Consider the following 13,453-nt stretch of genomic DNA (forward strand, 5'->3'; position numbering starts at 1 on the left):
ACTGACTCAGGGGAGTTTCAAGCGCCGCGATCACATTCACAGTGTGATCTGCCGGCCACTGCAGCTCTGTTGAAGTGGTTCAGGTTAAGGGCCTTGCTCAAGGGCACCTCAGTGCATAATAATTTCACTTAAAGCTCCCGCTGCTTGAAAACCAGCACAAAGAAAACAGACAATGATTTTCATCTGCACATGTGGACAAAGAGTCCAAAAGTCCAAAACTGTAACTAGTGGATTAATCAAGACATCATCCAGGAAGTTAAAGCTTCGGGTGCAAATGGGTTTTTGAAATGGAGCAAACGTCTAAAGGAAAACAAGAAGAAGTACTGTGATAGAGTGGCCATCACAAAGAACTGACCTCTGATCTGTGGGTAGAACCAAAGAAGTGTGTGTGAGACCCAGGAGGCTGACAGACTGGACTCGGATACACCGGTTCTGTTGATGAAATGTAAAATGTTTGACCAAGTTGAATAACACCTTACTAATTAAAGACAAATGCCACGTATTTTGTATTTAATAACTGGCTATATTTCATCTGACCCTTATTAACACGGCATCAGCTGATGCATCATGTATTCTGTTGTGGAACATCAAGGTTCAACCACACACACACACACACACACACACACACACACACACACACAGCAGTAGCTACACATGTAGCACATCAGAGGGAAACATCTCGCTGGTTTAAATTCAGGTTTTCTTCTCCAGCTTTAATTGACATGAATTAATCCATCACAGCGTTTTCTGTGACAGTCGAGCATCAACAACAACCCTGGTTAAGCGAGCCTGGTGCTGTTTGTTTCACACCCAACACAATCACACTGTAACACAACAGCATATGTTAAGAGAAATTGTCAGCGGGCATAATATTTCACAGTTTCGGCCTGTCCATATTCCAACACAAAAGCTGTGACTATGTATTCGGGAAACAGCGTCCCTGAGCAGAAAATACAAATATTGAATGGAGCTCGCTGGTGTTCTGTGATTTCTGTGAGCCGCCACCGTTCCATTTCTCTTCCCATTAAAAAATAAACAGGGAAATCTCTCAGCCTGTGAGTGGATGTGTGGGCGGGAGAGGAAAGAAAGAAAGAAAGAAAGAAAGAAAGAAAGAAAGGCAAAGATAAGGCGAGAGAGGGGAATAGACAGAGACAAAGAGAGGGGAGGCAGGGAGGGAATAGGTGGTATTTAAAATGAAGATGACACGCGGGACGGTTTCCGTTGCGTCTCAGCGGCTCTCTTGAGACGGGAGTGACTTAACATTTCACGGTCTCATGTGAAACACACAAACACTCAGACATATGCCAACACACACACACACACACACACACACTCAAAAGAAAACCTCATTTGGCTCAGGAGACACAGATATGAAGGCTTTCTCTGGAGGTGACAGGAAATAGAGTTCAGACTGGAGTTTTACAATGATCAGGGGAACACACACACTCACTGTCGGCCTCGAGAAAGTGTGTGTCTGCGTGCGAGAGGGGATTTAATTTCAACAACTGCAAACTCATTCCATCCCGGGAGCTTTACAGCGCATGCCCTCTGTGTTTATACTGCTATGAATGAGTGTGTGTGTGTGATTTAAAATTCATAGAAATCTCCAAACCATTCTGTACCTATTTGCTTATTTACTGCGTCTATACATAAAACATGACAGAGCCGCGCTTTCATTTCATCTTATTCCCCACATTCCATCTAGATTCCACCAACATGATGACACCCACACAGACATCGATGTGTAAATAGAGGATTCAAACTATGATATTTACTCAACTGTGTCGCAGACATGAGTGGACGTCTCCCCGGTCATTTCCAATTCCACATTGGGGTATTTTGAATTCATGCCACAGTTGCATTCAGATGTTTGTCTCAGTTTATTTGCACATCCAGTTGTCAGCAGGGATGCAGCGACTTCACTGTTATGATAGATTAAAATGTCGTGATTGCGTTCAAGCCGCACACAAACATGTTGCACACAAAGATTACACTTTTTTTAACCTTTACCGAAAATGTTGAATTAGCATGTTTTAACAGGTGCTTGCAAAACGAGTGGTTTGACTTTGAAGTAGGAGTTTTTGCCCTTTTGGAATTAAATGAATTAATAAAGTCCCCTACTTTATTGTTGCTGAGAGTAACGGTGCAATATGTAAGAATTTTAGTTGGAAACATGAAAAACAAGAACTGAAATTAGCAACAGAATGTGAAGAAATAGCAGTTTTGACATTTTAACATTTATCTATTGTGTTGCGGACATATCTAGTGAAGTTAGCATGCTAACCAGCTAGCCCTGGCTGTATATTGGTATTGGCCTCCAAAGTCCAGTTCTGGTCAGGCCATAATCATACGGAACAATATTTCCAAAATGTTTTGTTTACATCCGCAGCTTATTCTCAACCATCCCAGCTCCAGTTTGTGTTCTTCAGCTGCCCAAAACAGAAAGTGGGCATGTACACCTCCCACTCAGACGTGAATACACCTGTACTGAGCAGGTAACTGGACACATAAAGCAGATTCTTACAGAACAGTTTACTGACCGTGTTCGTGTCCTCAGAGAAGAGCTGCTCCGACCAGAGTGACGATCCGTGAACCACTGATATACACATCTGAAGTTTTGGAGGGAAATGCACTAACTTCAGGCGGGAAACGTGTGAGACCGCCCCCTTTTAGCGCGCACCACCTGCATTGGTCAGAGAGTCTGTGGGCGGGACTTATTTTGCCAGTTCTACGTAGATTAAACCAGCTCAGCTGGTAGAGCAACTCCCCAAAGAGACTAAAATAGTTAAATTGTTAAAAGGACTGAAAGAGTACCATTTATATTCAGTTTCTCTGGTCTTTATTTGTTCTTATTCAATCAAGTTACATTACTTTAATATTGTAATCAGGTGAATTCAGTTAATTTGAACACCTTTGGAAGTCAAATGTGAATGAAATCACGTGAGTTCATGGGGTGATGACGTCACAGAAATTGGCGGGTCATGTGTGCATATGTAAGGGATAATGTATATGTAGAGGGTTTATTTTATGGTTTATTTTGTACTATTATTATTGTTTATTATTGGACCAATAAAGGAGTTCTGATGCTGGTTCTGGTTCTGAGTCAATCACGATCCCTGGGAATTGCATGAGGAGATCAGTGAGGTAATATCCTGATCAGTCATAAATAAGAAAACGTTTCTAGTATTTTATCACGTTATGTTTGTGTTCGTCCAGTAGGTGGCGCCTGCTCGGCACAGTTCTTAGTTGATTATTAGACAAACAGATGATTTTCAGTCCGTCGCCTTCCTCTCAGGTTGCCAGTTTGGACTCGACACATCCTCCACACGGCTCTGGATCCAGACAGGCGGACCAAACCTTCATCCAGCTTCAGTCCTCAGCAGTAACGCTTAAAGACTTAAGGTACAGTAAACTTTCACCAACATGTGGCTGCACTTCATTAATGCGTCATTTTATAAACGTTTAAACTCGTAACACGCCGGCGGGATGTGTTTGTCCAGACCGGAAGTGTTCTTGTTGCAGAGAAGAAGACGTTAACGGTGAGCTAGCTAAAGCTTTTCACATTAGCAGACATTATTTCAAAGATTTGAGCGGTGAAAACGAAACACAGCAGTGGGTGAAGAGTGGATAAATGTTATGTTTCAGAAAGGTGTCGTAAAATGTTGCATGTTTTCGGCGGTGACAAAGCATTTAAGTTAGCCATTTGTGAATGCTACGTATGCTAGCTGCTAACGTTAGCTTCGCCGCAAGCTAACTGCTAACTCACTGACACTTGACGTTCATCTTGGCTGGCAGCTGTTGATTAACGACCCTTAAGAGATTTTAATTCTAGGTGAGTAGTAAGTTAACAGGTTATTTTATCAGCCATACGTAGTTTGGTTGTTCTCTCTGTTAGCTAGTAAATCATTTGGTCCCACAATTTTAAAAAGCACTAAAGGAAACAGAACATTTAATCTTTTCTTCTCTTGAAAAAATAACTTAAACTGACAAATTGATTATGAAAATAATAGCTGACAGTTATCTAGTTATCACTGCAGCTTGAATATAAACAAAGGGTTTATAAGAGTTCATGTGAGATGTATTTGATGTATTTTCTGCCATTGCCAGTGTCATGTAGTTCATATGCTTAAACAAAGTTAGGCATGCAGATGATCTTCATTGTTTATCCTTATGATTGTGGCATTGTCTCCATTACACTGCTTTATGGAAATTTATCAGTTGAAAGTCACTAAAATAAAGTTTTTTTGTTGATTGTATGTCCACAGTTAGAAACTACAGCTGCCTGACTAACTTTGTTAAATTTAATTTTTCCACAGGTAGCTTGAGAAGCATGGAGGATAAGGATGCGTTCAAATACAGTCCAAGAGGAGGTGCTGCTAGTTTGCAGTCTCCATCCGACTTGCACCTTCACCATCCTCGTCACCTGACTGATGATGTTTCTGATTACAGCGGCAGGACTGAACTGAGGTAATGAAAGAAGTGGCGCTGTTGTATTTTAGTAACAGTAACACTCGACAAGCCGAGGTGGGCTTTATTTTTACAGAACATTGCTTTTTAATAATAAGCACATGGGAAGATTCATACATATATTTTTCAGCTGCAAAGGTTGTGTTTCATATTATTTGAAGTCAACAGAAAAAATGAATAATTTAGGATATTTTTTAATAACTGAACACATATGTCAGGTCCTTGGGGATGCTGCCCTTGTATCTAGGGCAATAAAACCTATAAGTATAGAAAAGAAACTTGACCCAGATGATCCAAGAGGTCTGTCTGGCTAATAGATTTCTAAGCAGGTCTAACATACATGATGGAGCGCAGCCACCACTAGTACAACCAGTTTAAATGTATATTTGTCTGGATGTTTTTTAACCACCTGTATCCACTTAATCATTTCCCTGTTTCACTACATGTTTTTTTCTCTTATATCTTGGGGCTGCACCTTATAGCTCAGGTTAACAGCCTCTTTTTAAAACTGTTTCTGAGTAAAGGCACTTTGGCTTCTTCTGTTCTGTTGTGGCTGCTTGTGTTACTAAGGCTTCACATCGGGCAGGTGAGGAGTCTGCAGGCAAGTGTGTCCATGTAGAATTGGACACGCACACACACACACACACTGAAAGTTACTGAAGCTCATTAAAGACTGCACCCATAATAACAGGACGCTGGACGACCCACGGGCTCATTTGGATGTACTTGGTTTTGATCTACTCTGAACCTTTGTTGCCTTAATCCTCCTCTTCTTTCCATTTTTTTTCTCTGTCCAAAAAAATGGCAATCAAAATTCTACTTTTAATTAAAGACCAAAATATTCCCCCAAAGTCTCTGAGAAGTTTTCAGCTGAATACCTGAAACTTAAATGAAGCAGTGGGATCTCATTTGTGAGTCCACAGGCTTATTCCTTTATGCTTCTACTTAAGCATGCAGGTAGAGAAATGGTTTATTAGGCACTGGTGAGCCTTGTAATGATGCCTTGCTCATGAATGTCACCCTTCATTTTCAGACCCCTTCCCTGCTCAACAATTCTTCTCTTGAAGGTTTTTCCACTGAGAAGAAAATCTAACCAAATGTGTTCAGAGTCAGATACAATACTTAAATATTGTACTGTTGCTGTTACAGGTTATCTACATCCATCCAGATGTTTTGAGGGATCATCAGCTCAGTTTACAATATTAAAGCTGGTCACTGTTTGTATCACTGTCATAGAAATAATCTACCCGCTTCTGGACACCATGACCAAATGCAAGAGGCTTTACTTCCTGAAGGAGGTGACAGACCCAGACTGAAGAGGACTCCCATCCAAAATCTCAACGACAAACTTGATTCTGACGACGTCATATTGGAAGACGTGGTAAATAAATGGAAATGTAATGTAATGTCTTGGTTTCCCACTGTTTACTGTAGCAAAGACCATTTGTTAAATGTGTTTATTTCTTAGGCTTTCACCTACTTATCTGATTAGAAATGGTGTTCAAAACCATCGGTAGCATCTTGTTTGTCACCTAAAAAGTATTGTTTACTAAATGAACACTAAGAACGTAGGTTAAAGGTTGTAATGAGTCGGAAACAGCAGTCCCTTTTTCAACCAGAGGTTTTTTTCTTTATGTCAGGATGAAGGATCAGATGATGACACAGCTGTCCTCTCTCTCCCCGGTATGTCTCCTGTTGACATACATTCAGAATAAGACCTCCTCCTTGACCAGACAGCAGGCTTTTTCCAAAAAAAGAAACAAACAATAATGAATCAGGACAAAAGCACAAACACTGAAGGTGCAGTAGTTGTAGTCAAACATAGAATCAACACACATCTTCCAACTCAGTCTGTAAATTATCTCTTCAGATCTAGACACCCCGTGCTAGCACACATTTCCAATTTTGAAAACAAATCCAACAAACTTTTGTTCCTGTGGAGGTTAGAAGCATTTACGCTTCGGACTGAAGGGTCTTTCAAACATATACAAAGTAATGGAAAGCTGTCAAGCAAAACATACATTTGGTTAATTATTTAATATTCTTGTTGCGTCAGTATATCGCAGCACTACAAAGCACTGACTGCTGTTGCTTTACTGTCATTTTACAACACAAAAACCTTAAGAAGTGTCACCGAGCTTTAGGCAGTCGACTAACAGTTAAGAGTTCAATAGCAGCTTATAAAAATATTCAAGGCAAACACTACTTTGCACTTGTAACTTGAAAGGGTTTCTTAACAGCACTGACATGGCGACTCTCTTCTGATCTTATAGCTGTCTCTGGATTTTGCTTTTATCTTTCTTCTAGTTTGGAGAACTGACTGGCACAAGAGTCACATGGCCGTCATAAGTAGCGAGAAGTTCGACAGCCTCCTGAAGATGTGTCCTGATTTCTATGGCTGTAAGAGCCACATGGCAGCATTTGTACTGATAAGAGGTAAGCACCTAGCCTCTGCATATGACCAGTTTATTTAGTCATTATTATTTATCATGTATACACCACTTGAAATGTGATCTGGATTTCAAGGGATTTCATATGAGTTGATAAAGAGTATATGTGACATACAATGTAGCAAAAACTAACCTTCTTCTAGTATTAGAACTACTTTAGCAGAAATGTCTTAACGTATTGTAAATAAGGAAGAAAAAAGGTGTTTTGCCAGCCAGTTCCCTCCACAGGTTTGACGTTTCTGTGCTGTGGAGCTCTTATCTTTCTTTTTTTTATTCAGAGAAGCCTATCTGATAAAGACCTGCAAGTCTTTTAGTCACACGAGACAGTTTGATATCAAAGTCATTAAACTTTTGATTTCTTCTAGGACTTTTACATTCTACCAAGGCTTTTAAAATGTATTGTTAAGCTAACCTGAAATTTACTGTTTCTGTATCTGACTTTATAGTTACATTCCCTTCACTCGTCATCCTCCATCTCAGTCATGTCTCTGTCTCCCTATCTGTAGCAGGTGCTGTTATCGAAATGTACAAAGTAAACAATGAATTGTTAAAGGAAAACTTTCCATCTCCTCCATCAGAGGTGCTGGACACGGAGGGTCGCCCATGTGAGCAGTACAAGGTGGTGGCGTTGGGAGCCGGACGCTCAAGCAGCAAGTCGTGGCTTTGTTACAACGGGATTATGGTCCATGACTGTCACGCTATCGTCATCGCCAGACGAGCTCTTCTTAGGTACAGTCTGCTAATATGATTTCCAATAAGAGTGAAGAACCACCTCATGCAAAATTAGATTTGAGTCAGAGATTATGTCGAGTTTTTTTGCTTTATGACGTCTTATATTTATTTAACACTATACTGATGTTTTTTCTTCTTTGTTTCAATGATGGTTTCTTCACCAACTGCAGATAAGAACAGTATAACACCACATGTTTCACTTACATTTGATTCCACAAGAGCAGAATATATAATACCATTTTTCCTTCAAATAACCTTCAATTTAGAATTTATTTTCCACTCCAGAAAAATATAGGTGACCCTCAGTCATTACAGAACCACAGCAGTGCTTTCAGGCTGTAAATACTTCTGGAATGTGTTTTCCTCGTCTGCAGTCTGCAGTATTGAACAGGTTTAAACAGCTGTTGTCCTTCATCTCTTTTCTCCTGTGTTCATCTCTCTCAGGTTTTAAGTGAGAAAGTTTTAATACATTCCAGAATTGATTATCTTAGTAGCATCACGTGAGCTGATTTACAACAAGTGCACATGGTCTGTGAGTTCCTTCTGTGAATGTTTGAAACTTGTTTTTGATCTCAGTAGAGATGCATAGGAATGGCAGGGTGATGCATTTTGGTCATGTTATCAAAAAAGGGGACATGATTTTTCCGCTCATCTCCCGTCAAATAGCCCAATTTTTGAAATTAGCTTTGCTGAAGCAACACAGCTGTTAATTCCAGCTTGTTTTATCCATTATTGTACACTAGACACTGAAACAGGAGCCTGTTCCTACTTATATCTGCACAAACTTTCATGCTAACCTTCCAGTTTCTTTCACCAAACACTGGGGACATATTTTGTTCTTATGTAAGTGTTGCTCAGTGGTATCTTTGTCTCTTCCAGCCCTTTCAGTTGTCAGTCTGTTTAAACCCACTGTGGAGCGTTTTGTTGGTATTTTTTTTTTTTTTTTTCAACCTGTTCTTACAAAATAAAATGTAAAAAGGATTTTCTAAAACCTAAAAGCATTAAAGACCATTCATTAAATCAAATCAAGCTTCGAAAGTAGGCAACGCTAAACTTTTTGCTTGTGTTTTACACAAACTAATGTATATAAAAGCACAATTTTTTTATGAATAATAATGATGAAGTGTTGACATTCCTTCTCATCAAATGTTCGAGCTTGCAGTCTGAATCATCTCACTCGTTCTCTCCTATCATTGATGGTGTTTCTGGTGCATTGAAAGCGCCGCTGTGGCTCAAAGTGAGAATGGTATTCTCTGGCTTGTGTTCAGGTTTCTGTACAAACAGCTTCTGCTGTTCTTTGATGCCGATCCAAAGGCCAAGGAGAACTGTATTTTTGAGAGCAGTGCAGACAGCCACCAGCTTCAGCTCAAACCCAACATCAGTCTGCATCTCTACACCAATCAGTGTCCTGAAGGAGCAGCTAAGAACTTCCACTTCAAGTACAGCCGTCTGTTATTCCCATCTTTGTCCTGTGTGCTCTGTTTAAAGCAGCATTTTGCAGTGTGTAGGTGAAGCGCCGTGGGGTGATAGATTTGAAGGATTTCTTTTAAAAGATTTGACTTCTGAGAATAGTGGCATCCCGCAAAGGTTTACACTTTATTATTAACCTTTCAATACATTTATGTAAAATGAAAAGAACTGAATACTGAATCTCTTTGAGTTCATTCCTAATTTACATTTTAATATATATGGTTCACCTTTCTTTACAAGTGTGCTTGTTATTTTGAGTAAAACTAGCTTTGAGTGAAAGAAACCATGATGTCCTGTTTAGAGGCCCTGCTAACAACATCTATACCACCATGAAGCTGCAGTATCACACCAAGGGCCTGCTGGTCCCTGCAGCCTACCTCGACCCGAGCCTCCTGGGTTCCAGAGTCTGCTGCATGTCTGGAAGTGACAAGCTGTGCCGCTGGACCGTCACTGGGGTCCAGGGAGCCTTACTGAGCCACTTCATCCAGCCACTCTACATCACCAGCATGGTGCTAGGTAAAGAGCCTCAAAGCAGTTTTTAGAAGGTGCTCTTATTTGATTTCTTGCCAAGGGTTGTGTGAGAAGATTGACTCTCATATCTGTACACGCGATATGAAGCTACAGCCAGCAGCTTCCTGCTCTCAGCCAGGAAACAGTCCGGCAGATAACTCCATGCCTCATTTTTACACTTTCTCATTGGAGTTACTGAGCTTAACTGTCCTGGTAGGCAGATTTTTTTCAGCCTTCGGTCAGAGACGGACTCGCTGTTTCTTCCCGTTTACAGTCTTTATGCTGAGCAATTGTATATTTACCGTAAAGACATGAGATCAATTTTCTCATATATCCATTAGCATGAAGGTCAGTAAATGTGTTATGGTGGTGTTTTATTAACACAATAAATCCTGGTATTTTAGATCTAGGTGGTGTAACTTCCAGTACATGAACAGAAAGCGAGATGTTTTTAAAACTTGTCAAGTTAAGCTGTTGAGCTGAAGTGATAATTATGTACTAGTTGTGTGTTTCTGAAGGTACTTGGAGCCAATACTGATTGTTGTGTTAATTTAGGGACCCAGAAGCTCTTGAATGCCGAAATGTCTGATATCACCAACAAGCGACTGAGTGATCAACTGGAGGACTTTCTGCCGCCATCCTATAAAAAACACAACATCTTCTTAGTCTGTGGCGACTACGTGGGGCCCAGTGTGGCCTCACGACAGCACAACGATCTCGGCATCAACTGGTGCCTCGGAGACAAGGATGTTGAAGTTCTGGACAGTAGCAACGGCTTCATTGTTGATGGGTAAGATTGTTTTGATATTCAAAGACAAGTGAAGATGTACAGTGACTCATGGGTCCAGTATGATGTCCTGCACTCCTGCAGAGTCTTGTACTGACTAAAGCTTAAATCATTTACCCTCCTGAAGCCAGTTCCAGGTGAGGAGTGTAACTGATGGGTGAGTCTGATGCAGTTTGCTTGTTTGACAAGTCTCAGCGAGGCCTGCGGCTCCTGCCTTCCCTTGGTTTTGTACTGCTGATGTCCAGTAGCTAGAGTGTGACACAGACTGGAGGCTGTGTTGTCCTTGAGCAGAGATTACAGCCAAAAATAGATTTGAGATCCTGCTTGGCGCCCGCAATGTAGCTGCCTCTGTCCTGCAGCCCTGAACTATTAGTTTTAGGCAACACCATGGTTTTAACATGTCAGGGTGAGCTCTGCAGAGTGTTCCAAACAATAAACTAAAAATAGACAAAGAAGAATAGGCTTCTGAAAAACACCAGAATGCATTTAAGGGCAAGAATGCAGGACGTTGAGTGTGCAGGGGGAGGTGGAGAGGAATTGAAAGGATGGCAAGAACACCAACTGAAAAAGAAATTCTAGTGTGAAAACAAAAGATCACACAAGGCCATTTTAATTTAGTGATGTAGAAGTTGCATGCCAATTACTCCGAGAATCTTTTTCAGCTCTGAAGCAAGTAATTGTTTCCTAAAAACATTGGCTCGCGCCCAAATTTCTTGAATCCTGCCAGGATGAATTCATTATTTGTGCAATGCATCACTGATAAAAAACAAAACTGGAGTGGATGATCAATATCAGGGGCCGGAACAGACCTTAAAATGATTTTATATAAGTCACCCTGCACAGGCATCTGCTAATGTCAGCCTCCATCAGTGCTGTCATACTTCATAACTCTCCCCAAATGTTGTCTTTATTGAAAACATTGGGCTTCTCAACACTGGTCCTTTTTCCAGGCGACCACTCCGGGGGTTCCCCCAGGACTTTGCTCAGCAGCAGTGCTAAGTGCTGCCTGCAGGAAACCCAGCCCACTCTCACTCAGACCACACTCCACACAGCATTATGCTGGAAGAGCTCAGAAGAAATTGGCTTGCCAAATATATTTTTATGTTTAGCACAGCTGAGCCCCTGAAGCAGTCTGCATCCTCCAAAATAGTGTTGAAGGTGAAAATGCAGAAGTGATACACTGAAACATGCACAGATCTGCAGGTTAGATCCTCTGAGTGACATCATTCACCTCTCACTTCTGCTAATTAACTGGCCAGCTTCTTTGTGATAGATTGCTGGGGGAGTGTGTGTCTTACACACTTAAAAACAAATCTACATCTTCAGTATACGAAAAACAAAAGGCCATTATTTCATTTAGCTGGTAACTTGTCACACAGATAATCCTAACAGCTTTTGGATAATGTCTGAATCTCTAGTAAGAGTGATACTTTCAAAAAATGTGCATTGCAAATATTTGTTATGAGGCTGGAAACTCATTAGGTCAAGTAATGTGTTTTTGTGAGAAATCTTGAGGTAGCTTGTCTAACAAAGACAAGGTACTGTTTTATAAAAATCTTTTACTATTTGGTGTATTTGAAATGCTCTAATATGAATATTCGATAAGTGTACAGGAATGCAATCATAGGAATATTTGTTGTGGTGTACTTTTTTATTTCCCAGCTCTCCATCTGTGAGTGGACCTGGTTTCTCTAGCAGACTTTGTAAGAGAGCTCTCTACAGTTACTTCCTCAGAGTTGCACAGCTCGGTGAGCACAGCTACCTGCTGGAGCTGCCCACCTACCACAGTGTCAAGGTGTGTCACCTATTGAATGATGATGTGAAAATGCAAAAAACTGTTATGTAAAACTGTCCCAAATATGTTAAATGATGTCATAAATGGTTTTGTTTTATAGGTGGAGGCCTTCGCCTACCAGACAGTCAAAGATCATGTCAAAGAACAGTTTCTGAGCAACCACGCCGGCGTCTGGAGTTCAAAAAAGCTGGTGGACTGTTTTAGCGTCTGAATGTGTTCATAGTAACAAGCTGTGCAGATCATCCGAGTTCCTCTGGAGATGTTGTTTCTGTTGTTCTGTATACTTCACTAATTACCCATAAAAAGTAATCTGGGTTTTGTTTTATGCATAATGTTGTTGTTTTCAGTTTGTGTAGGTGTCTGAGAAAAATAAAGGAGACCCTGCTGCCGAGCACCAGTGAAGTAGTCAAGTTGAATGAGTTGTGGGTGGAAAAACATTGGTAAAAGGCTCACATTGTTTTTACCCTGTAAAGTAGAACTGAGCAATTAGCAGTTGTTCTGTTGTTCAGAGCCAAAAGTTTGTTGTGATTAACAGCAAAGTATTTTGTGCTAAACCAAAAAAAAAAACAGAGGCGTCATGAACAGGTAATGATTCTGTTCCTCGTTTTGTGTTTTGTGTCATTTTAAACATTCTGTGATTGAACACGTATTTATTCTGATCGTTCTCTCCACAGCAAGTCCAGTGTGTTCAGATTCAAGAGCTCAAATAAACAGCTGATGAGGTGCGAAGTTAAAAGTTTGATTCAGTGATTCAAAATTAGAGGTAAGTACAGAACATCAGACTAAACTCTGACACACTACATGAGCACTTTCCTCTCAATGTTCCTGTATTAAAAGAGTGAATGATAAAGTATATAATACTACATTTACTCAGTATTTTGTGGCAATAATAAATAGGACTGCAACTAACAACAAAAAGAAGATTTTCTCAGAGCCTGTGGTGATGTTTTCAAGTTAGATGCATGACATATATCGAGATATAATTTATCAACTCTTTATTGATAATATGAAATAATAGCTGATGAATGTCGATGTAACACGAAGCTAAATTGCTTTTGCAGACTTAAAAAACACAGCATCTGCACACTCGATACAGAAGGTATAATTGTGCACCACCACACTGTTTGTGATTTGCCAATAAACTCAAAACCTGAAATCCAAAAAAGCAAAATTGTCAGTTACTCTGGGATGAAAAAAAATTCAAGTAGCTTCTTTTGTCTAACAAACAGTCCAAAACCTGAA

General features: G+C 40.3%; 1 protein-coding gene across 5 annotated transcripts; it reads left to right on the plus strand.

Moving 5' to 3' along the window:
• The first annotated feature begins 3,251 nt into the window (after positions 1–3,251).
• adad2 (adenosine deaminase domain containing 2) lies at positions 3,252–12,608 on the plus strand. Of its 5 annotated transcripts, XM_037118582.1 has the most exons (12): positions 3,385–3,402; positions 3,501–3,539; positions 4,317–4,467; positions 5,704–5,848; positions 6,108–6,150; positions 6,775–6,903; positions 7,496–7,646; positions 8,918–9,088; positions 9,421–9,635; positions 10,185–10,419; positions 12,079–12,211; positions 12,312–12,608. In XM_037118582.1, exons 3-12 carry the CDS (start codon positions 4,331–4,333, stop codon positions 12,420–12,422), a joined length of 1,470 nt encoding a protein of 489 aa, XP_036974477.1. In that variant the 5' UTR covers positions 3,385–3,402; positions 3,501–3,539; positions 4,317–4,330; the 3' UTR covers positions 12,423–12,608. The 5 variants fall into 5 exon arrangements, with proteins under 5 accessions (XP_036974476.1, XP_036974477.1, XP_036974478.1 ...); XM_037118581.1 differs by lacking the exon at positions 3,501–3,539 and having other exon boundaries at positions 3,252–3,402; XM_037118583.1 differs by lacking the exons at positions 3,385–3,402; positions 3,501–3,539 and adding an exon at positions 3,598–3,832.
• Positions 12,609–13,453: the final 845 nt, after the last annotated feature.

Source organism: Acanthopagrus latus, chromosome 13 (genome assembly GCF_904848185.1).
Source record: "Acanthopagrus latus isolate v.2019 chromosome 13, fAcaLat1.1, whole genome shotgun sequence".
NCBI lineage: Eukaryota > Metazoa > Chordata > Actinopteri > Spariformes > Sparidae > Acanthopagrus > Acanthopagrus latus.